Raw genomic sequence first — 25,409 nt, forward strand, 5'->3', positions numbered from 1 at the left:
TTAGGTTTTAAAGTATTAACTTTATTAATAAATATACATCCATATGATGATGTAAATACAGATCATGAACACTACTCCATTCCCATACACATAATTGCACACGAGTAGCTCAAGTTCATGGACATAAAAACATACACAGTATCTAATCAGGCTTTTTACAGCAGAGGACAGGGTGCTGATACTAGATATTGAACAGATTACTGTATTCCCAAAGTAAACCTGTGGAAAAGCAAACGATGAAAGGTTAAAGTATCAGAAAGTGGTTCCAAACTTCAGAATACAGATTTATCTACCTGGAAAAAAAAAAAGTCTTAAAGAGAAAAGTCTAGCCTCTACTAAAGTCATAAATATATTTAAGCGGTGTTAAAATATATGCATTAAAATAGAGAAGAATAAACTTCTTTTGTGGTCAGAAATTAGGTCTGCAGTTCAAAGTATTTATGATTGTTATCACTTGTTTTAACTGTCAACTCTATAGGGATAGCATGAAATGTTATTATACATACAACAAAGAAGAGCAGAGTCTCGGTTAACGAAGCCAGCAGACAAATGACTTCATTTCACTCTGCCTTTTAAAGCTCTTCAAGAAGGGGGAAGGGAGTTTAATTCACATCTGAATTACTGTGTACTGTATGTAGTTCCAAGTAATTCTCTTCATAGACAAATTTCACTGACGAGGTTTGGTTTTGTCCCGACCAAACTCTCAGATCTTTCAGATGAAATGAAAATATATTCCTTCGAAACAGAGATCTTTAATGGCTCTCGATACGGAGTTATTTCGATTGAACTAAATCCAAGACATAAAGAGCGCTGTTTTAACAGCAAGGCTAACAGCTGATCTTAAACACACTGTACTGAATTTCACTGTTAGCCTCTTCTGATGGATGGTATCTGTTGGTTTTTCTTTCCTGCCAAAATATGGTGCTATCATCTTGAATATGTCCAGTGCAAGACTTTATAGTAGCAAAACTATTTGGTTTTAAAGTTTAAGTAAATTTAATCAGAAACAGAAAAGTCGTAACTCTATGTATATTAAACAGTGAACTCGTATAGCATCATCAAAGAGTAATAGCAAGTGAATACATTTCATTCATGTATAAATAAGACGTTAGAAACTTGATAATTAAAAGAGATCATTAAAAAGCAAACTTGACGTGTAGATCTTCTGAACAGTGTTAACACACAACAGTGATCCTAGCTTATGAATAGCTGAATTATGATATAGAATATAAAATAAGCAATTTACCTTACAAGTTATGTTTTCATACTACGGGGGAGGGGGGAAAAGTCCAGTTTTCCCACTGGTACTAGTAAAGTTTAGGCATTAACATGCTGCTTCAGTGTTTATGTGGAAAGAAAAGTGTTGTTGGGTTGTTTGGGTATTTTTTAAAGCACGTATTCTGCACATTATACATAGGCAAAGCAGAAGTATTTGAAAATTCCATTCCTCTTTCACTTCAAATGTCTTCCTTCCTTTTTCTTCCCCTCGCTGCATGGCGCCAGTCGACTACAGTCAGATCTAAATAAAGCAGAATGAGGAAATGCCCAGCAGGACCCTGCTGGTCTCCTTGCCAGATCCCAGGTGCCACGCAGCCCTTTGCAGAACACTTTTCTACTTTATGCTCCTCGTTTCACAATTGACAACATTAATTGCTGTTTTGTTGGTTTGTTTTTTTTAACTGGGATTACATTTCATTTGACATAATTAATAAACACTGTAACGAACAGAAGTTGCTTAGATGATTTCATTATTTCATCAGCATACTTGATTAAAATTCATTATACTAGCGGAACAGTGATACAGCTGCATTATCTCCTGACACACAGCACAGCACCATCGAGTAGATGCACGAGGGAGAAATGGAACAGGAGCAAACCAGATAAACAGAGGAGGTAAGTGGAGTTTCTCCAAGGTACAGTGGTGACATGCAACACGTTCCTTGCCAGCGAGGTGTGACGCTCCTGCAGGTTCTACATTCAGCTGAAGAGGACAGCTTTCCCAGCTGAGTTCAGGTAAGAACTTAAAGCAGTCTTTTGTTGAAAAATCATCTGATTAAAAACAGCCAATACAACACAGATCCTGAGGGTGAATGAACTCACGTTAGCATTTTGCATGTGTCAGAAGTTACATCGCTCTGAGAAATCGCTAGATTTCAGACTTGTGAGTTTGCTGAGGAACAGAACGTATCACTGGATCTCATAGCTTCAGCATGAAGAAACTAGTTTTAGTAGCAGTTTAGCTGCCGTTAATTCAGATATCGCCTAAGGAGCCATCCAGTACAGCTGAGGTTCATTGTCTTAGTTGCCAGTGCATACACAGTTCCCCAAAAACAATTCAACACACCTATCGTAAAGTACAGCATAAAGTCCAGCTCATTATGTGTTAGGCATCACTGGAACACCTGAAGGCTTGCTGCTTTTTTCCTGATAAAAAAGGTATGAAACATGACATCTGTTTCTTAAGTCGTCAGCACTGAAATCAAGAGCTCTCATCAAAATGTCAGCAGGCCAGAATAGCATTTATGTTAACAAAAGTTATCAGTTCAGCATAAGCACTAATTAACCCAATTTCTTTTGCTCCCCAGATCGCCAAGCTTTATATATAACCACCCCCTCCCCAGATGCATGAGCCTACAAATTTATCACCGAGTCACATTTTGCTTCAAACAACTTAAATAGGAACTTTCTTCCAGGTGGAAAAAGAAAAAAAAGAGCTTGGATTCCAGTAAAAATAAATTTAGAACAAACAATATGCAACATTGAGGATTTATATGGATTTTTTTGAAGTCTAGATTAAAGTATGCGCACATTACATGCACACATACGCTCTCTCACACTTAAATTAAGCACATCCAGCTGAAAAATGGGACATTTCTTTTGGAAAGAGGGAAGGCTTAAGTTTGAGTCAAGAAAGGTATTTATAGTCAACCAACAACATTTTTTTTCAGCTTGCATGCATAGATGAATTCCTATGAATTACTTCATCTCTGGGGTCTAGCAGTGCAGTAAACTGCATCCTGTTTGCATCAGCTATACAGTTTGCTTTTATAAATCATGAAAATGGTGTCCTTTGGTAGATACAGAACGTCCCGTAACTTAAATATAGCCTAAGTGTCCGACAATGCAAGAACTGTATTTCCAGGAATATCTGGCAAAACGAAGCCTGAAAACTTGGCAACAGTGTCTATTTAAAAAGTTTAATTTGTAAACATTATAGATTAATACTTTAAAAGCTATTAAACTGTCGCCACCTAAGCAGAGATTTTTAAAGGCAAAAACCAGTGTAAATAGATATTTACAGATTAAGGACGTACTGCTTAATATTAACCAAGTGTGTTACTAGAATGAACAGTACTTAATTTCTTATAAAATATTTCAAAATGTAAAGAACTATCTGTGGTTTGGTAAATATATTTAGGCATTTCTAAATTACATAGCAGGATCCTGTGCCAGCATAACAAAAAGAACAGCTATCACCTAAAGGCAAATTAGCTCGTGTTAATAAGGCGCTGTGACGCTGCAGCGCGCTGTGCCAACGCTCAGCTTTCAGCTCTTATTTTCAAAAATCATTTTTGGAACATGATTTGAAATTGACTTCGTGCTACAGCTCCAGAAATCAACACAGAAACAAAAAGAAAATTGGTGGGTTTTTTGGTTTTTTTTTTTTGGTTGGTTTGTTAAGTTTCTATGGATCTGTCTGAGGTCTGGAGAAGCTCCTGTAGAAATGCAGAACGTAGCTTGCTTTCTATTCCTTTTAAAAACACACAGGAACTCAGAAGGTTGCTGTTTTTACTAGTTAAACAGTCCCAAATAATTTCCTTTTCTTTATCAAGTGTGAACTCATCTGCACCAGTTCCCTATGGTGAGATAGGCCCCACTGGGAGCCAACAACCAGCTAATTCTATCTTCCTTCTTTCAATTACTTAATGCATAACCACAAAACTAGATTTACCCAAAACTGAATGTAAAACTAGGAACACGGATATTACTCAGGTGTAGACACCTCCAGTTCAGCCTTTCTTTTCAATTATGATTTAAAAAACAACAACTAAAAAGACTTTAGAGCAGTGCCCTCTTGACACTGCTTTAAAAGTTACTGAACTGCACCCGTAGACTGTGGCATTATTTGAGTGAAAATAAAATCTAGAAACTCAAACGTATGCAAATGCTACAATAAAATGCAAGAAACATGCCAAAATCCAGAGTAAAGCAGATTAGTAAGCAGTTACTACTTTCTTCCTTTCATTCGTTAGGCTGCTTGAGTTTGCTGCTAGTTTCACCAACAGCATGTACTCCTCTGTTATGCACCATAGGATAAGGAAAAGCTGCACTGCCACAAGTATAACTTAGATTTGCAAACCGGGATTGAGCTTTAATGCTACCTGGAGGTCTGCCTGGGCTGACTTTGTATCCTGCTGCTTTAGTTGTGCCCAAGGGTCTGCCTGGACTTGTCTTAAATCCAGCTGCTTTGGTGGTCCCCAGGGGTCGACCCGTGCTGGTTCGGTACCCTGCTGATTTTGTGGTCCCTGACGGCCTCCCACGTTTACCGGATCGGTTGAGGTTTTTCTTTTTCTTCAGTTCATCTTTTGTTTCTATATTCCTGCCACTCGTGGTCTGCAGGTGGGATTCATTCAGAGCATCTTGTCTCTGGCACACCATCGGTTTGTGGCTCACTGCATGGGTGTATTTACTTTGCTGCGTGGCATACAAGTCAAACTGGTCAGCAGCTCTCACGGTGTCTTCGTTAAGGCAAGAGCTCTTGCCCGTCCCGCAGAACGCTGCATTGCTGCTGGCAACAGGGTGCATCATTTTCTATCAAAAAGAAGAGAGAGAAATCTATGTCAATAAAAACCAACACTGCACTGTTCCACAAGAAAATCTTTCAAGATCTACTTTTATTTTCTAACACAAGTGCAAGCAATTTCCATTTTTTGGTGAACAGCATCAGTGCCAGCAAATTACTTTTTTAGATGAGAAGTATTAATAAGATTTCACCTGAAGGTTTGCATGGTAACCTTTAGTTAAAAGCAACCACTTAAAGGACATGCTATTCAGAAGCACTCAATTAGGGAAGAAGTGCATTAAAGAACTGAACAAGAGCAGTTCAGCCAGAAGATACACAACATCCGCTCACCCACTGCCATTTCAAAGCCCTTCTGACCAAACCTCATCCACCTTCTAGCTGCTATAGATGTAAGATTAGTGGAGATCTGTGAGTAAGGAGAAACACCACACTGTTCTCCTGGTTCAACAGATTCAGGCCAGCAGAGATTGTGCTGTTGTTTTAAAAGCAGCTAATTAATAAAACACTCATCAGTTTTGTTGTTTCTACAGTTATGTAAGAAACACAGAAACAGGTGAGATACTCTGCAAAGACAGTGAGGCCACTGTTGGGAATATAAAGCTACACAAGGGATCCATTACAAAGCAGAAACTTCAGGAGGTTATGAAGGTGACTCCCGTGCATGCTGCTTCATGCTGCCCCAGCTCCAGCAGACAGACAGACAGACAGACGTCCAGCAGGTAGGCACAGCAGCAGCCAACGAGGTGCTCAAAGAGGAACAGGATGACATTTGCACCCATTCAGCCTGTGTAACATTTAACCACGATTAACCCAATCAGCATCCAGCTCTTCAGAGCAATTCTGTGCCCTACAGTCACACCTGGGAAGACAAACATTTCCTGCTGTGGTACATTCTCTAGCAGGTAAGGTCTGGAATATTGATGGTATTTTGCCTCCTGTAGATAAGGAGTATCTCCTAAGGCAAACAAATCTACATTCTACCATTGATCACTGAATTTACCCCACAGTTGCAAGGGTTTCCTCCCAGCCAGAGAAACAGAATACCAGAAGCAGCCTATTTACCCAGGAGAAAACCCCCATGCGTACCCTTCCCTTCTGATTACAAGGGTCACACTCCCTGCTCAGACTCCCATTTACCTTGGCTCCACAAATGCATGTTACAGTGCAAGCATTACTCTTGTGCAAATGTATGAATACGATTTTATGTCAAATAGTGAAACTGGAATAGCACTATAGTCCAAATAATAGTTGGTTCTAGCAGAGATTACCCACATGCTACAATTCTGCACATTGAATGGGGAAACGGTGGAACAAGCATGAAACCACTGTTAGTGCACATGTTGGCTGGCAAGTGGAAAGAAATGAGAATAATTAGCAAGGCTGCCTTTAGCAGAGAACAGGCAGGGTCAGCACACAGTGTCCAGGGCAACCGCGCTCTGCAAACACTGCCTTCAGGTGGAACACATGCATCTGGTCATGGTCTGTGTTACTGCCATTATTAAAGTCATGACAATGTCAAGTAGTTCCCAAAGCTTGTGTTCTGTATTTTCTTTTATTTGAGACATATTTATGAGAAGTTTCCTTTAGAAAAGAGCTCTCTAGTCTACCTTAGTCTGGTGCGGACACTGCCAGCCTCATTTTTCTGTATTCACATTGCAGTAGGGAATGAAAGAATGAAGCAGGCACACTACATGAGTCATCTGTAGAGCAGAAGCAAGTGTTTGGGTGGGGGGGATATAACTGAGGAAAGCATGGTACAAAATCCAAAGCAATGCCAGCTTTAAAATCCCACTCCAGCTGTACTGCACCAGCAAATGCACACAACTCTGTGCCCAAGCATTCTTCAGCAAAACCAGCCTGAAAAGTTCCCAGTGAATCAGAACGTGCTTGTTTTGAGCCCATACTTAAGTATGTAAATAGAAATGTACAAGCTTGTTTAAATCAGTTTTAAATCTTGCTGAACTTCTCAACACAATAGTTAACACCAGGCACTGCAGTAAACTCACTCAGTGGCAATTTGAGAAGGTTTCTACTGGAGGCCATACTGAGTTTTCTGTTTGGATCCTTCTCTATCTAGTAGTCAATTTTCATTCAAATGATGGGGAAAGGAGGAGACAACTGAATAAACTAGCTCTGGAAAGAGGTAGCACAAGAGCTCCACACACAACGAAGCACAGAAGCTGCAATGCTGCTAGGAATGAGGACAGGGACAGGGCCATCTATCTGGGACCTGCAGGTTTTGTTGCTGGGGGGTTCTAACTGTGGCTATAACCCCACCTGTCAGTATACTGCTGCCTTACCACGCTTCTGACCTGGCTCAGCACTAGTGAGGTGAGCGTGAGGTCTGCCTTGGCTCACAGCTCTGTCTGTCAGTGAGGCTGCCTCTAAGCATCTTGTATTTCATGGTCAAACTTGACATTCTTTGCTCTTTTCTGCTGGGAGATGAAACAGAAATCTTATTAAAGCCAATACAGACACAGCAGAAACTTAATAAGTTTCACCTAATTCCTGTGATATTATAACTCTTGGTTAGGCAGAAACAGTGCCTCCCTCTACCGCAAATACAGCACTTTTCCAGCTTAAAGCTGCTGAAATACACCTGGAATCAGGGCCTTTGAACATTGGAAGCTCACCTACAGCTTCTCAAACTATAGCAGGAAAGGTAAACTCCTACTGCCAATACGGAGAATTCTGCTTTTAACGACAGTATATAAAACCCACTCAATTCCCTGCAATAGCTTCAGCAGTGCAGACAGAGCTGCAGGAGACATTATCAGCACATCTTCATCACCACCCAATCCTGCATAGAGCAAACGCACACAAAGTCTGCGACACAGCACTTAGAAACACAAGCATTATTTCTGTGCTAGTAGTCGGGACATCGCTTCTCTCAATTAGAATAGCTGGAATGAAGCACAGGACCAACTCTGTTCGAGCTCCCTGCATAAAGAAGGCTCTGTGCCATATTCAGCAGCACAGGGGCTGCAGGCTCCGTTTGGTTGCAGAGGGCAGTGTGAGAAGCAGACGAGTGTTCAATACATAACCAACGCCTGAAGACAGTCAACCAGTTCCTCCACACTGTGCTTACAAAACACTTTCTAAGCATTCATTGTGTAACACAGCTTTTCTCATCCGTTGACAGCAGGTAAAAACAAACTGAAATGAGCCAAAATATAAAGCTGCTACTTGCAATAATGCAAGGTTGCAAATCGAAATTGCTCCCTGAAATGTTCTCTCTTCTTTCTCCAGTTACTCTTTGTCCAAAAAAGAAGATGGAGAAACAAAGTACTCCCCAAGCAATGCAACACATTAGAAGCACTGCCCCTCCTGGAGCTGGAGGCGTCCTCCCCATCCCCAACCCCCATGTCAGCTCTCAGCTCAGAGGCGCTGCTGCTGCTGTTCAGGCAGTGCAGGTGCAGGGGCACTTTACTGGGGCCCAGACCCATTTCTGTCCTCGATGGCAATAGGTGAAAGCTGCTTTTGCGTGCTAGTAATTCAACATTCACAATATATAATGGAAGGAAATAAGACTTAAGACACTCACATAGGGAAACCGTCCCCTGGAGAGCCCGAATACTGGATGCCTTTGTATCAACACACAGCACAGCACGACGTGACTGCACAGCACAGCAAACAGGGCACCCTCAGGCTCTCCAGCCCCAGAAATAAGCCTGTCCCACCCGAGGGCAGTTTCAGTAGATATCAACACCAGCCAGACTTTTTCCGACAGAAATTAAGATCATGTAACCACGACAATGTGAAAGAGGATGCTCAAACGAGTTAGTACAGCTTCATGAAACCGAGGACCATGTCAGTAATCTAATTAAGTGCACCTCCCATTACGTGGACACAGCTGACGGTTTGGCTTCACACCCAGCAGAAACTACTCCAAACACACGTTTTTTTTTCTGAGCAGGATGATCTGCTGTTTCCTCTTTTTCCTCCCACTCCTTGTACCAACACTAACTGTTGTGCAAGAGCAGGACAAGCCAACATCCAGACCAAAGCCGATCCAATGAGAAAACACAGCGGGTGGCTGGCACTGGGGCAGGAGAGGAAGCACAGATGGACCAAAGCTCTTGGTTAGCCAGAGCCACGTTACCTCACTGTCACCAAATGCTCTGGCTCCTCCATCACCCACCCCAGTTACAACACTGACCAGACCTCACAGGGATGACTTTGTGATGATTCAGCCTAAAAGACCTGAACAAAAGGGTCTGATGAATCCCAAATGCAGCACAGGGACCGGACGATGGGGAAGAGGCAAAGTTGGAGTCAGGGCAGCATGGAACCAAGGCAGCCATGGGGCCAGGCTGTGCCTGAGAAAGTGCAGTTGTGAAACTGCGCCCTGATTATTCTGCGGTTCTGTAATTACCAAATTTCAAAGCGAGCCAGATATGCATATGAATGACAGAGCAGGTGGAGGTGCATGTTTATAAAGAAAGTATCATTAGTGCTTGTAAAGCTGCCTCCTCCTCTAAAGGAGCTGTTCCCAAGAAAAACAGAGGAGATCTCAGCTTGGAGATGGTTATTCATCTCTGCGGGTGTTCTCGCCCACCTCTCCTCTCCCCAGGGAGCAGCTGAGAGGCACGAGGTGCTCATTCATCTCCGTGGGTGTTCTCACCTTCTTCAGCCTCCTCCCACTAAAAGAGTCTAAAGCTTAAGAGAGGGATCAAACACCCCCTAGTCCCAGCGCTGAGCTCCCCATATGCACTTCCATAGGGTTTCTGTGCAGCAGGATTAGCACAGGAGGCTCTGACAACTACCAACATCCCCAGACACAGCACCAGAGCCAACATCCACCCACCTGCTGAGGCTGTGCCACAGTGGGCAAAGGCACAGAGCTGCTCTGGGTGCTCCTAACACTGAGGTGTAAATAGCACAGACAGAAACCGTAGTGTAAGAAAAACTCCACTACTTAAATACTGACATAGGAATACATTGCTAATTAAGAAACGTACTGACCAAGAGTTCCTTGTATTTTGAAAACAAAAACAGAACAACGTCAACAGGAAGAACAGAGATCAAATAACTGCTGCTTTCTTCAGTGACACCCAGAGAGAAACACAAACTGAAGGTGCAACCATCTACTGATCAACTACCCTGGAAGGACTAGGCAGAATTAAAGGCACACGGGGCTATTTACAGGAACACAGCACACACATGTTAGTGCACCAACAAACAGGGATGGGAGGGAAGCAACAGAGCGCTCGGCAGCCCCGAAATGCATGTGAGCAGGATGTGCACGGCTCGCACACCTCAAGGAAACACATCCATCCCCACCGCAACCCCACACGCCGGCTGGTGTAGAGAGAAGCAGAACGATCCCCAGCGGCTGGACACAATACGCGGCCCCGCACCTGGGATGGGGTGAGACCCTTAGGCCGCAGGAGGCGCTTCCCGCAGGGCCGGGTCTCACTGCGGCCCGGCTCCCACCCGCCTCCCCCGCATCCCGCTGCCTCCCCGCTCCGGCGGCGCCGCCTCAGGGCCCTCCCCGCCACAGGCCCAGCCCGGGCCCCGCCGCAGCGCTGCCGCCCGCCCCGCCCGGCCGTGCCGCGGGAGACGCCGCCGAGGCCGAGCGGGCCCCTCTGCCCGGCCCCGAGCAAATCCTGCTCGAGGGCCCCGCGGCGCGGCGACCACCGGGGCCGGCTCCGCACCGCTCCCCTCCCCCGCCGCCTCCATCTTGCCCTCCCGCCGCGAGGAGAAGGGCTCCGGCCCGCACCTACCTGCGGGGATCGGAGCGGCCTGCGGCGCCTGCGAGACTGGGAGCGGCGCGGGGCGGCGGGCGGGAGCGACGGGCCGCCTCCCCACACCCCGCCGGGCGGCTGCAGGGAGCGGCGCTGCGGCGGCGGGAGGGAGCGGGAGGGAGGCACGAGCGCGCTCCCGAGCGGGGCCGCGCCGCGAGACTGCGCGGGGCAGGGCGGGGCGGGGCGGGGCGGGACGAGGAGGAGGAGGAGAAGAGGAGGCGGCCTCGGGGGCGCCCGGCGGCAGCGCCGCCATTTTCTCCCTGAGAGCAGCCCATGTGAGCCCCAGCCCGTGCCCCATTACCACAGCGAGCAGCAAGCAATGCTGCCGCTCGTTATATTTTGCCCTATTTTATCCATCCGCGTTCTTAGGAGTTTATATGAGTGCAGGGGCAGTTGTTAAAAACAAAGCTTTGTACCTTTGAAGGCCATTCGGAGCCCTCACAGAGCTTGTGCGCAGTGCTCCCCACCACCCAACCTGCCACCAGTGAGAGGACACAGTAACACCCATAGGAGGTGTCTCCCTGGGTCTGCAGCACAACCATTGCAGAGTGGGAATCTACTTCCCACTTTCTCTAAGTTATCATTACCAGAAGTACAGTCACAGTATCTGTAAGGTAATGCAATGAAATGCAGCCTCTCCCTACATCTAGACCACAAAATCCCATTCTCCTGCACTGGGCCCCTCTGATGGATCCACATTTTCAAGTCCTGCACAAGTTCCTCCAGTTGCCATCAGTGTCACAGGAGCTCAGAGCTGCCCTCAGCTACAAGCTGTGAGAGTATAGAGCTGTAACTGCTATGCCCAGTGCTCTATTGAAGCACAAGTTACTGGAGCTAAAAGTTCGTTTGTTTGCTAACATACACAGGCAGAGGAAACGTAAGTTTTCATTAAGATGAAGGATTTTCATTCAGTGCAGCATTTCCCATGCTAAGCAGTTGCTTTCAGAGCAGCTGCCCAGTGCTATCTGTTTTTCTGAGAGACATGTATGTGCTGATAAACTTCATACTTAGAATGGTCAAAGTATAGAATAATAACCATGTGCTTCATAGTAAGTTATTAATAGCTGTTCAGCTCACTACAACTAGTAATTCCTGTGATATTACTTACTTTACCTCTGCTTATGCTGATTAGCTTAACAATTTTCTCTCTCTTAGTTTGGATAAAGAAAACTGTTTAAATCTGTTTCAGATGAGAAGTGATGTTTGGGTGGCAATCACTCAGCAATAGCCACTTCTTTTAAAACAATGGATTCTACTGTGGCTAAAAATATCCAAACAAATCTTCCTGTCTACCATCATATAAACACTGCACAGAATGTACATTTTGGGACTAATGGGAGTCCAGCTGGGCACCTTTTATCTTTACATTTTTAGGTTGTTCTCCGCCTCCGCTCCCCCCATGCTGGCACAGTCAGCTGGAAGCCAGAATTTCTTCTGCAAACGCCCAAGCTCTAAGAATACAAACTTGTTTAAGCCGAGACCATATTTGGAAGCGATCTGGGTCAAGAAAAATAATCAAAAGGAAAGTGCATTCCTCGGGCATCACGTGAGGTCAGCGTGCGCGCACACACACGTCCTGCCCTTGGGAAGGGACCGCGCACGACGCTCACCAATAACTCCCTGCGACTACACTTGTGGCAAGGGCTGGGTTTACACCAACACTGACAAGTTGAGACCTCAGTTCAACTCACAGGGCACTAACTTAGAAACAGCTGCATTAAGTTGTACAGCACTGAGTGTGTGCCTGCGACAGAGAATTAGAAATCAATTCTGGCAACCTCAGCGGGCTCCGTTCTTGCAAATAAACATATTTGTTTCTTTAAGCATGGCAGTAGATCTGAAATAACAGCAGTTTCTCGTGAACATAAGCAAAAACTTGTCCGTGACCCAGAACCAAATATTTCTTTACTTACCCACCCAAAATACCACTCCCTGTTTACTCAAGCACTGCAAGCACTACGGTAACTTAGAAAGCCAGGAACGCTGCACCTTGGGTAGGTAACGCAACACAAAAGCAGCTTGTTCTAACAAACAAATACAAGCCCAGCACTCCCCTGTGCTTCCAACAGCTGGGGACAGGAATCCGCCCTGGTCAGATTCCCTGGAAAGCAGTGAAACAGAGATGTTTATAAAGCTGTGCTCCATATCCTTGTGCACATACGGAAATAACCAAGCGCATTCTTTTCCAGTACTTAATTCTCTCTTTTCCCTGTTTTTATTCTCACCTCCACCTTGCATGCTTGTTAATTTGAGAAATTCCTTCTTCTGCCTTATATGCATTTGGCTCCTGCTTCCGTGTGTTCAGACACCTTTAACTGCAACTGAGTCTGATCTGCGTCCTACTGCATTTCTAGCAGAAAATGACAAGCAACAGTTACTACACATATTTTCCTACTCCAACCAGTATAAGGCTAACTCAAAGGAAACGTGGAAGCAAGTTGAGTGCATAAAACAGAAAAGTTATTCAAAAAGACTGTTTCTGAAAAATATACATTGAAATTATTGTTTTATTTTTGCTGGAATTTAAAAAACATAGGAATATTGACATTGCATTTAAAAACCCCAGGAAGGTGAAAGATTAGACATTGTTTGAGCTCTGAAATCGAACAGAGCAAAGCTGGAAATCACAAGGATGTTTCCATCACGCCCTTCTGTTTGTTTGGTTTTGGGAGATACCAATAAATGTACAAACATTCTGAAACAGCATTTTCAGAGAAGCGTCCGACCATCCGAACTTAAAAGTGCTCTTCATTAAATACATCAAAATCTGTTACTCTTCTTGGGGGACGGTGTCGAAAATGAAGCAGTTCCACAAAGAAGCTGTATGAAACGTATCGACATCCACTTTTTAACAGAAACAAACCCGATTTCTGCTTGACGTTTTGAAATGCATGATTGTGTGCTTCTCTTTGTTCTACCCAAGGACTTACTGGATTAACCTTGGCAAGTATTACATGATGGGTGTTTTTGTACTGAATGTATGCTGTTAACATCATCATTACTTCCCTTTCCTGTAGTGAAAGTAAGACACAGTCGTGAGAATAACACAAATGGAAACAGCCTTTTAAATTACCTGCAGATTGGAAACCAAAGTTGTAAATTCATACAGCCACGATGCAGACTGTACCATTTGTCTTCACCAGACTCAAAGCAGTCTATACACAGCTACTTTAAAATGACACCTTGCTTCTCAGCGTGTCGGGTAAGAAAAGCTTTCTACAAAAGTCCTTTTGAAAGTCATCATCTCTAAAGTCGTGCAGCTGCCAGAACAAGATGGTTCAATTACTGCTGTTTATGCTGCAAATAAGTAGAGTCAGGAAAGCTAAAGGGTGAGAGTCCATCATGAATACTAATGATTATGTGGATGAGACCTCAAAACGAAAGAAAGGTCTTGCCTGTCCCAGTAATGTGGTATCCTACTGCCTGCACTGACAGTCCAAATCTGTGGATCCAATTCATAAATATTGTTATCAATTTTTAAACCCATATCCTAACAGTAATAAAGACAACAACCCCCTGGACAATCACATTAAACATATATATAAGAACACTGTAAAAAATGTGACCAAGTCATATATTCATTACAAAAGAGGCTTCTCTCTTTTTTTCCTCCTCACTCCGAGTATTTCTTTTTAAATGAAACAGCTTTTCATTCTTCTGTCAGAGAATGAGAAAAAAAAAAGCAAATCCTAAAATTCTGATGCTTAAAAAAAACAAACAAGGAAACGATTTTCATCCTACAAAACATTTCACTTTACAAAACAGAAAAGGAAAAGAGAAAAAGATCGCTGAAGAGTTATTCTGTTACCTGGGTCATAAGGACAAAATGGGAGACAAAAGGGATGAGTTTAAAACTGGACATCAAGTATTTCCTGATAAAATTCTCTCTGACATTAGAGGGATATTTCTACAATGAATTTCTGTGTGTGGAACCAGCCAGAGAGATGCTATGGATCGATCAGGAGAAAATCCTGCCTTTATTTTGGTGTTTTATCATTATTCCAGTATAAATGGATACGGTGTGAATCCTCCCCATGGTATGAAGCAGGTACATACTAACAATTTCCAACACAAATCCCAGCACTGTTCAATTAGGCTTAACAGCCTGTCAGGAAAATTAAAATCATTTTATTTTATATTCTTTATGGTGTCAAGTCTATAAACTGCACTTTTAAATTAAGTCATGCTTTGCCAAAACTGGCCTGCTTTAAGACTGCTAACCTCAGTGGAAAGAATTAAGATGTCTCAGCAAATATCAATTTTCTGTTAAAAAATGTCCGCAAGACAAAATAAGAAGGAAAAAAAAATCTTAATTTACAATAAGCAGTGTAAACAGCAAAAACAACAGAAGCCACGAAGTCTCACACACCAGCCACCAGCAGACAGATTGCTCCAAGCACTCATAGAACTTTGTATCTTCCTTTGTTGGTTGGTTGGTAGGAATTTTGCTGTAAACAGAGGAGAGAATAAATCACGGTTAAAAGCAAAAACAGAGCAATTAATTGCAATAAAAGCTCACTCATAGTAAATCCACGCAGTCCATTAGCAGCCCTCCTTCCTCGGGAAAATGTTTGTATGCAGAGCTCAACAATTTTGAGAAAAAAAGTAAATCTATAAAGACTCCTTAAAAGGAAAACAGCCAAGGCATTAATGTAACACAGTCGCACTCGGGTTGTTTCAGAGGAAGCCACGGTTTCCCCAGCCATAGAACTCACACCACTATTTGACAAGACAGTATCTTACAGGGGAAAAAAAAGCCGTACTGTAATGCTATGGCAAACCAAATCTCTCAGGACATATAAAGGATTAAAATAAGGGGGATAAATTCTCCTCCCCCCCTGCTTGATGGTGCTGAAACTAGGAAATTAATGAGGAGCTGAGTATTTAGGGAGTATTTAGTCAAATAGCTCTGTTAAGGTGTTATCTCCATCTGGTGGCTGAATAACAGCCATATGTCTGGTTGATTGAACAAAGTAATGTATTTTCTGCACTGGTCAATCTTTTGTTTTTTGAACCTGTACAGGTTCCAGTCCTTGGTATTAATATAAATGTATGCCAGAGCACCAACATTTGTACAGGTCGATTTCCTAACACATTAGCTGAAGCACTCCCTCTCTGCATTCTGAACATTTCACTCACCAATCTAATAAGCTCCTCCTTTATAAGTCGCGTGATTTCTGCCTTTGCTTTCTGTACAGCCAGTTCATTGGCACCTGAAGACAAGAAACAAATGTGAAACAACGTCGGCTATTTTCACAAACGCTGTAAAGCCAAATATCCTCGGCTATTTGTTGATGAAACGCAGTATTGCATAAACTGCCACAACTAGTGACAGTCTGTTCTAAGGAATGTGCTTAAAACAGACAGTTGTTAATTACCATATTCATAAATAAGTGTATAAATACCATATTTATTTAAGAAAGATTCTACTTGATTACCACTAAGTTTGCAAAGTTTCTGTTATAGTAGTTGATGTAATTTCTTATTCTTTTAACAGCCAAAACCCATAAATTCATTTTTTTCTCTTTATTTCATGTGGGCACAAACATCTCTGTGCTTATTTTGATCCCCATAAATGTTTGCTAATGTTCTGCAGCGGGTCAGCCTTTTCAGGAGCAGCATCTCTGTGCTCCCCATCGATCATCTGCCAAAGGGTACTGAGACAAATGAGTTTTCTCTTACTAATTACATTTATCTGTCAAGTAACTACAGCAAGTCTGTAACTGAGCATCCAAAAACTCTGACTATAGAGATTCCATGCCTAATAATGAAAGTGAGTGAGTAGTATATTTCATAGAACTATTTAAAGAATGCTTACTCTCTATAGCCAAATAAATCTTTCGCTCTCCTTCCTTGGGTTCTTTGCCTGGAGGGAAATAAGTTCCTCTGATTGTAATAGCAGCTTCAGAATATTCACTGATTCTCTGTAGTGCTTCTTTAGAGGTAACTTTCCATCTGGCAGTCTGCAAGGGAAAGGATACAGGAGAATCAATAAGAAGAAAAGCATCAACACAACAGCATTTCAAAGCATAGTTGATCTTTTGGACAAACAACAGTACAAGAGCAAGACCCCCTACAGACCTTTAGTTTTACTACAGTGGAAGTTTAAAACCTGTAAATTTTTTTTCCTTACAGTTTTCCAAAACAGCACTGAAGTATTTTATTTAATACTTTTTGCAGGAAGAATAGACCACCAGGGCAAATATTCTGTGTGCTCCCATTGAACAAAAAGGAACGGAATCAGTCATAGACAGTCGTATGGCCTTTCAAATATAACTCTAGACAGTGTCAAAGGTTTGGATATGAGATAAGTCAGTAGCAGAGTGTAAAAAGATTTTTTTATAGTAAGGAATGATTGCTTTGGGGATATTCTCTGTAATACACTGTCCATAAGCTGTAAAGTAACCACAGATATACTGACTTCAACCAGAGTAAGAAATTGTCCAAGCTATACTTGCTAAATAGTGGCCATTAGCAAAATGTTTACTTGCCTGTGGGAAGTCGTTGATCTCTAATTCCTCTTCATATCTCTTAAAAGATTCGTTCTGTCCACCATCCTGTTTCTCTTCCTCCTGCTTCTCTATAGGTACATAATTCAGCTTAGCATTGATTTTTTCAGCCAATTGCTCTGCAATGGTCTTGGCAGATACTGTAGGAGCTTGAATTGTGCCTCCCCTAAGGATAGCGTTTGTAGCCTGTTGCATCACGTCCTGCAAAAACCAACCAATCAAAAACAAAAAAGAAAGAACAGGTTCATGTTGAAAACAATACAGACAAAACAAGTCCCACACAAACCAGCAAGGCTTTCATTAAAGCTTTCTACATATCATAAATGCCCACGTAACAAACACATCTTCAGAATGTCCTTGTGTACAGAAGATCTTAATTCTTTCATATCTTCAGCTCAAAAAAACCTTTGAACATACCAGACCACATTACCCTAAGTCCAAACTGTGCATTATGTGCTTCAGCAGATATTGTTCAGCTCTGCTATGCTGACAAAATCAAATTCATTCACCATTACTGATAAAATGACATAGTTGTTTTTTTTTTTTTGCCAAGGCAGACAGAGCATTTCCACTTCTGTATTAAATTAGCTCAGTTACAGAAACTGTAACTTACAACTGGGACAAGGGTGTAAACGAGCTCCATGATGCAGTATGACATCAGAGAGGAGAAACATCAGAAAACAAAAAACCAAACACTGTACTACTAATAAAAAAAAAGAGTTCTGTAAAAAGCTTACCTTAAAGTGGAAGGGGACAAACACTTGTGCCTCTGCTCCCAGATTCTTCTGGGCATTGATTCTCAAAGCCAATCTTTTAGCAATCTCCAGTTTTTCTGCATTACCAGCTGATGGTGTGGGAGCATTTGACGATCCTGGTGTTCCCATGTCTTTTACTCTTTTCTTTGAATTGAACATGCTTTCAATTTGTTCGTCAATCTGAACAAAATAAATATCATTAAATGGCTGCATTTACCATTAAAAATCATCTTAAAAACAGAAAACACTAAGGGCCATTTAGTTCACATGGTTTACATGTAAATCTTGCATAAATGACGGCAGCACGCTCAGAACTACAGGACAAACTGAACAGATCCATTAATCAGGAAGAAACTTGAACATGGCATTTACTTGCAAGCTCAGAGAAAGGAGTCTAATATTTGGAAAGAAAGACCTAGAAAGGATTTAGAAATAGAAAGAAGCCACTACTGTAAATTTCTTTCAAACATTACATGCAAAACAAACGTTTGTAATTGAGGACAGTTGTAGTTTGAGGCAACAGTTCCGTTTCATCTATGGAAGATTAGCATCAGCATTAACCTCTGTGACATCTGCACCACTACATATTTTAAGTATAAAATACCAGTTGGTTCTGAACAGATTTTCAAGACCTTCATAGGAGAGCTATGCATCTTTTTCTACCAAAGAGCACATACTCATCCACCCATGGAATTTAATTCATTAAATCAGCAGCACAGGACATGTAATAATAAAAGTCCATGCATTCTGCAGCATGCTCTGTAACCTACTGGAAAAAAACAGCACATAAATACACTGGAAATCCTCAAAAAACTTCAGGCACTTACATCAACAGCTGTATCCTCATCATCTGAATCTTGCAAGCCAAGAGCTGCCTTCTGTAGCTTCTTTCTTTCATTAGCCAAGGCCTGTTCTGTTTCATCAAATTTAAAGCCTTTGCCAGAGAATCCACTGCTTTTTTTAATCAGCTTTCCCTCCTAAAATAAAAAGTGTGTTTTCATGTAAAGTTGTAAAATCGGTTTCCAATAGTAATTAGATAACTATGGAAATGTACAAATAATTCAAGTTATTTCTTTAAAAAAGCAAACCCTAGGATGAAATCCCTTCAATGAAGTACAATAAAAACAGCTGTGTTAACTCAGCAGACAAAAGCAACACACTACTGGGATTCTGCACAAAAAGCAACCAAAAATCAAACAACAACAATAACAAAACCCAAAATCTGGACACCTCAGCACACATGTGTGCTCTCAATGAACTCAGCGACGACTCACAATTGTATAGAGTACAACTGGACCCACAGCATACGCATTAAACACAGAGCAAAGCGCACTATGGAATAAAGGATTACTTACAGCCTTCTGTTGCTCTTTGAAGTCAGCCCAGAGCTTCTCTAAATCAGCAGGAATTGGATTCCCAGATAACTCCAAAGCCTTGATGATATCACCAGCATACCGTGCCTGATCCTCGGTAATGAACGTGTATGCAAATCCCTAGTCAAAATTAATTGAAAAGATGGTAAAGAACAACCTGTACAGAAGCTTTACCTCTAACTTTCCTGCCCGTGCCCTTGCACAGATGCTGTAAAAGTAACTGTGGTATTCTTATTGGTTTTTTTTCCAATGTTATTATAGACTGAGTACTGTGATTTCCCAGGCAATTGATACTGAGGTCATCAACCAAGGATAGCAGAAATTGAACTCTTTCCTTTCAATCTTGTCATGGTTGTAAGTTCAGAAAAGAAAACATTTGAAAGTTAGCAGGGCACATTTCCAATGGTGAAAAACACCAAACTTTAAGCCACAAATGGAATTTAAGAGGAAATCCAGATGGCAGAAGAAAATATAAAACTCCAACTTTTGCATTGCTAAAAATTCAGAATGTACTTTATACATCATCTCTCAAAAACTGTAAGGGCACTCTAAAAGAAAACCTTATTCATATCAGTAACAAAATATTCCCTCTGTAGCTACTCTTTGAGAACTCCTTTATCAAGCAGTAAATAAGGCCATTTTTTTCAGTATCAACAACAACAGGCAAGTGATCACACTTACTTTATTTCCAGCTCGTCCAGTTCGGCCTGCTCGGTGCACATAATCTTCATAATGGTTGGGACAACTGTAATTGACCACTAGCATTAGTTGTTTTACATCCAAACCCCTTGCTGCTACAGATGTGGCCACCAGAAGTTTGCAAGTTCCATTCTTGAAATCATTAATTATGCTGTCCCTGTCATACTGATCAATACCTGCAGGAAACCAGACACATTATGAAGCTGGGCCTTGATTCATTTTTATTAACTATCTTCTGATTTCAACTCAGAAGAATTTGTATGTCAGTCAAAATACTCTCCAACTTCAAGCAACTCAAACCCTGTGGAAATAACATTCCCATAATCTTACACTCACAGGCAATATGAATTATCCACAATAATAAAGCTCTTAGTCTATTAGCCACAACAATGAAAACTTCAGTTTTTTCACTATAAATCCTATAAAAAAGTTTTGAAATAAAGATTTTCTCCTTGACTTCATATTTCAACTCAGATCTCATCTGGCAACTTTGTCTGTTTGCTAAAGGCAATGGAACACTAAACAAAATGAGGATAATTTTTCCCTCTTCCAATGCTGCACTACATGTACAGCGATGTTGTACTTACTGGTTACTGAATGTTCAAGAGCACTTACATTTAGACAAATACTCTGTGATGGACAACATCCTACAGAGATGGCCTCTTCTCACTGCTAAACTACTTCCATTCTATTACCTCTTGAGGGTAGAAAAGTGAGACAACAGCTGCTGTTATGGTGGAATTTTAAACAAAATCTCACATAATACCCCCTCAGCTGGTGTTCACTACTCTACATTACGGAGTTATTAATATTTCCTAAGAAGTGTTAACACTCACTTCACAACCCCGTTGTACTGAGACAAGATTTGGTATCTGATGACATCTCAAAGGGAACAAAAGAAAACTATCACGTCTGTTTCAAAATTAATAAACAAATATGTTTCCCCAAGTACAAAGCAAAAGCTGCATATGACAAAATATTCTAACCTGGTACTAGCCAGGCACTAGGCAAGATGCTTTTCTTCCTAACTACTACATATGAACATTCCAGCTTGGTGATCTTGGTGTGAGCCCCTAAAATTGCAGATTACCTCCATGAAGAGACAAGCAGGGGTAAGAAGCTCTCATTAAATCTTTCAACAACCCATCAGCGTGTTCTTGTTTGTCCACAAATATGATAACTGATCCTTTCTCCTGATAGTGTCCCAGTAGCTCTAGTAGCTTTAAGAACTTATTCTCCTCTTCAATCACAATCTGGAAGAAAAAAATAAATAAGGAAAAAGCAAAAAGGATATGAATTGTACCTTCAGACATTAAACACAGTCAGGATAAAAGGCATAAGAATAAAATTATAAAAAAAATCAGGAACAGGAGCTTGCTTGGAAAGCACAGTGCATCCATCACTAGTGGCAGAACTGCACAGCTCAGTGGGGCCAAAACAAGCTAAAAAAAAATTGATCACAATGCAGTTGCAGTTTAATTTGTGTTACCTTTTCAGTTCACGATAACAAAACTCACTGAACGTCTAAAAATAAAAGCTCTTCTTGTACTGCTGGAAATCTTCTGAAAGAAGATATGCAAGGTGGATGTGTGATACTTACAACGTGCTGCTCCACATCAGAACAGACAACACTTCTGCCTCCAACCTGCACTTCTATAGGCTTACTTAGGATTCTCCGAGCTAATGCCTCCATAGCTCTGGGAAAAGTAGCAGAGAACATGACAGTCTGACGGTCAGGCCTGACGTTGTCTACAATGCGCATAACCTGGTTCAAGAGAACATTTCCTGTTAGTAAGTTCTGTAATTGAAATTCATATACATAAAGAGCTGTCTTATTAAATAAGTAAGATATTGTATGGATTACATCGAATACAAAATATTTCTTTGCAGACTTCCTCTTGTGACCTAAGTGAGAGCACTGCAAGACAGGCTGAAGTGAACAGGAAGTTGAGTGGTAACGTGCCACCCTCCAGCAACCCAAAAGAAAACCTGAGAGCTGCTGCAGAAACAGCTCAGGAGACAATGGAATGGTTTTAGTTTTGGAGGACGATACAGCTGAAGAAAAGTGAAAGAGCCCTGGCTGCCCAAAGCTGCCAGCAACTATTGTCTAACATGTCTAATATATATAAAATAGAGAGAAAGTATGTTCTAATTAAGAAAGTATCAAAACTAAAGCGTGAGAATAATGCAATGAAAATGTTAGTTTAAATTGCCATCTATATACAGCACATTCTGTTATTGGTAGTCTAATAATTACATAGCATAGGATACTGCAAAATCCTTCAAGTGAAAAGTAGCAGTTCATGGCATTTAAGCACGTCATCAGTTACCTGAGGTTCAAAACCCATGTCAAACATTCTGTCTGCTTCATCAAGGACAACGTATGTGACTCTGCGGAGATTTGTCACCCGACCTGAGAAAGGAGAGGAAAAAGCACATGGGAAACAAAATCAAATAGAAATTTAGTTTCCCTCAGGAATTTATTTCTATATAGGTATATATGTATATATTTAAATGTTACATATATTCTCACTATCTTCCAAGAAATGCATTAATTACTTTAAGAAAATTCACTAGAAGTGAATTTTAATGTTCTCAATTTAATCTGAAACATTCTGGAAACGTGTAAAGTATGCACTAGGCCCTTTATTTTGTCAAACTCTTCTCTTGCATACCATCATAGGGCCAGAAGAACCTGTAAAATTCAGAAAACTGCCCTCGCCAAAACACATCATAAAACTAAGACTGAGATGAAGCAAGGAGCCACATCAGCCATAATCTGACAGCGCCACCTAGAAAAAAACATATTAGAGATTACAGCGCATGTGTGGAAGGCAAAGTCCAGTGCTAACTGTTGCAGCCTCAGAAAGATTCCTTTTATACATATTATCTGTAATGCTTCCTTGGAGCTAGAAATAACTATTTGAGGGTAATGGGTAATTCTAGTTAACTGCTAATAACACGCATAAAACAGAGCAAGCAGTCTTTTCCAAATGAATACATAAAGATTCAAACCTACCCAGTATCACTACCAGATTTAAAAATAAGAACCACCCCAAACTCTGGGACAGCTGGAAACAAAATGAGCAAGTTGTGTATCTGCGAACATTGGCAGCTGAGGATGAACGGGATAATTAACACCCTTCCCAAACAAATGCCTAAGAGGTTCCCTTTCATCAAAAGGATTTAACTTGAGGATTTAAGAATCACATTCTCAAAGTATATCAATATGTGGACATATTCACTTCCAAACAACTGCACAGTGACACTGCCGAGCGCTCTCAAAATGAAATATATACTTTCATATTCTCTATGACCAAGACTGAGGCTTCTGCCTATCAAACTACAGCAGAATTTGGTCCTTTCAGCTTCAGCAAATTGCAGCTGAAGCTTCCAATTACTTTATGGGGGTGATTTAGCGCTGCATTTTTTAAAAGGAATTCACACTTAAGTAATAAAATACATATTTAATAAAATCTACATTATCTATTTAACACCCTAACACTTCCATCCCCAAATAATAACTTCGTAAATTGACTTGGGAACAGCATTAATGTACCTACCTTTGACGATTTAAGTCTTGGAATCCCAGTTCTATATCTCTTGAAGGTACTTTTTCCACAGAAGTTAAATAATGTCAACAGTTTAGTAGAGGTTTTGATGTGGAATAATTTAATAATAAAACTTTATCTAGCAAGCATGCAATGGTTACACTAGGACAAAACCTCTTAAAGCTGCAGTGTCTCAATTTAAACCAACTTGAATACTGGATGCAAGGTCAGTTCTTTCACAATCACGTAGGGAGGGCTTTTTTGTCTGGTAGTTGGGTTGTTGTTTTTTATTCCAACAGTCAAATACTCTTCAAGTAAAAGCGAGTAACTGCTGAGCTACGCTAACAGTAATGTCAGACCAATGGGCAGACATAGTAAGTAACTGTCGGTTAACTTATCAAAACGACTTGAAGGTAAAAATTTAGAACATCATGTTTTATGTTTAACAAATGTTCTTAGAAACTCTTCAAGAACGCAACACTTCCTGTCCTCCCCCAGAAAAGCCAAGCCAATATATCACTACACCTATTATTAGAGCTGTGTATTGTCAATTGCTAGATAGTGCAGCCTGAAGAGATATAAGAAAATTCCATAAAAGCATCTAGCAAAATACATGATCTTTTGAATTTGTTAGAATTACACAATAAATATAAACAATTCTCCATAGGAAAAGGTTTTCTACTCACCATTGTTAGCTGCTAACATGTCAATCATACGTCCAGGTGTGCAAACAATAATTTCAGCACCTCTTTTGAGTTCAGCTATCTGATTTTAAAAGACAGTAAACTCCATTTAACAAACTATTAGTGTTGGTTTTTTTTAAAAGAACATGTATGACTTCACAAAAAAGCTACATACATTTTCAATGACTTTCGTACTTTTCATTAATGGAAACTGCTTACTCAAAAGACTTTACTTAGCAATTTCCTTAAACTTTTGAATTTCTTTAAATCATAAAAACTGCTTTCCAAAAGAGTGACCTCTGTCAAACTAAGTTACTTTCACTTCAAGAACTTACAGTGGGGATAGGACTTTCACTACAGTTCACAACCTGTGTGAAATACTGTGTGTCATGGAAGTACACATGATCCATTCACAGTGTTTAAAAGCCATGTTCCAATACACACAGGCAACCAAAAGATCAAATTTCCATAAATGTGGAGTAGAAAAATAACCCAGAAATTAATCTCCAAATTACACCGACATGCAGTATTTGGTAATGCAACCAACCAACGCCAACATTCTGGCTCTTGTTTGAGATAACTCCAGAGGGGAATACCCATAAAAATACAGCTTCTCCCTCATTGTCCAACTACCACATCTCAAAAGTAGTTTAATTATCGTTATGCTCGGTGCATATATAAAAAGAAACAGTCTGAAATATTAAAGACCACTTTTCAGAATTTTCAAACATATTGCTACGTTTAGAACTAAGTTACATGCAAACATTTAACCTTTTACATTGGTGCTGTTCATACAGAGAAAGTTCAGAATAAATGTTGCAAACATAATGGAATTTATGGGAAGGAGAACTAACTATATCCACTTCAAAAGTAGCATTGATTAACAAGAAGTCCAACAGCTGTTTGACAAGTAACGTATGTCTAACACATACCTGTTCACTTATTCCTGTTCCTCCATAAACACAGACAACTCGAAGTCCAAGGGTCTTTGAGAACTTCTTGCACTCCTTGGTAATCTGCAAGGCCAACTCACGAGTAGGTGTCATAATGACAGCTGAAATGCAAAGCATATCCATCATATGCTGCAATATAAGGAATGCTGTTATTTAAGCAATAAAAAATAAGCTTTTGTAATGAAGTTCAAAGCATTTGTGTGAAATATATGCAGCTCGCTCCCAAGCGTATTAATATCTATTATTTTAAAGATACAATTTCAAGAAAGAGAGCTATGACAGCATGAGAAAATGTGCTGAAGTTTCAAAATCAATCTAGGCCTCCCTTGCAGAGA

General features: G+C 40.9%; 2 protein-coding genes across 9 annotated transcripts in view; both read right to left on the reverse strand.

Moving 5' to 3' along the window:
• Positions 1 to 10,714, reverse strand: CUNH5orf24 (chromosome unknown C5orf24 homolog). Of its 3 annotated transcripts, none has more exons than XM_015875766.3 (3): positions 10,531 to 10,714; positions 4,383 to 4,812; positions 1 to 2,424 (listed from the first exon to the last, which is right to left on the reverse strand). In XM_015875766.3, the coding sequence occupies exons 2-3, from the start codon at positions 4,807 to 4,809 to the stop codon at positions 2,384 to 2,386; spliced, it is 468 nt and encodes a 155-aa protein (XP_015731252.1). In that variant the 5' UTR covers positions 4,810 to 4,812; positions 10,531 to 10,714; the 3' UTR covers positions 1 to 2,383. The 3 variants fall into 3 exon arrangements, with proteins under 3 accessions (XP_015731252.1, XP_085388336.1, XP_015731250.1); XM_085532210.1 differs by adding an exon at positions 7,117 to 7,236 and having other exon boundaries at positions 1 to 4,812; XM_015875764.3 differs by having other exon boundaries at positions 1 to 4,812.
• Positions 4,585 to 25,409, reverse strand: part of DDX46 (DEAD-box helicase 46) — a 27,428-nt gene continuing 6,603 nt past the window's right edge. The window contains exons 11-24 of one of the 6 annotated variants that reach the window (XM_085532195.1): positions 25,054 to 25,175; positions 24,125 to 24,203; positions 22,218 to 22,300; positions 21,488 to 21,652; positions 20,978 to 21,140; positions 19,870 to 20,063; positions 19,171 to 19,308; positions 18,643 to 18,792; positions 17,798 to 17,995; positions 17,043 to 17,261; positions 16,370 to 16,514; positions 15,691 to 15,764; positions 14,921 to 14,999; positions 4,585 to 4,812 (exon numbers count right to left, since the gene is read on the reverse strand). In XM_085532195.1, coding sequence (XP_085388321.1) covers positions 14,952 to 14,999; positions 15,691 to 15,764; positions 16,370 to 16,514; positions 17,043 to 17,261; positions 17,798 to 17,995; positions 18,643 to 18,792; positions 19,171 to 19,308; positions 19,870 to 20,063; positions 20,978 to 21,140; positions 21,488 to 21,652; positions 22,218 to 22,300; positions 24,125 to 24,203; positions 25,054 to 25,175 — 1,778 coding nt within the window. In that variant the 3' untranslated portion in view covers positions 4,585 to 4,812; positions 14,921 to 14,951. Of the gene's footprint in view, positions 4,813 to 13,040; positions 15,000 to 15,690; positions 15,765 to 16,369; positions 16,515 to 17,042; positions 17,262 to 17,797; positions 17,996 to 18,642; positions 18,793 to 19,170; positions 19,309 to 19,869; positions 20,064 to 20,977; positions 21,141 to 21,487; positions 21,653 to 22,217; positions 22,301 to 22,562; positions 22,680 to 23,450; positions 23,500 to 24,124; positions 24,204 to 25,053; positions 25,176 to 25,409 lie in introns of those variants that run through there. The other 5 variants (XR_014940727.1, XM_015875772.2, XR_014940728.1 and 2 more) reach the window with 5 other exon arrangements.

The sequence above is a fragment of the Coturnix japonica genome, unplaced genomic scaffold, assembly GCF_054131305.1.
Source record: "Coturnix japonica strain WE unplaced genomic scaffold, WE-NBRP24 Scf048, whole genome shotgun sequence".
NCBI lineage: Eukaryota > Metazoa > Chordata > Aves > Galliformes > Phasianidae > Coturnix > Coturnix japonica.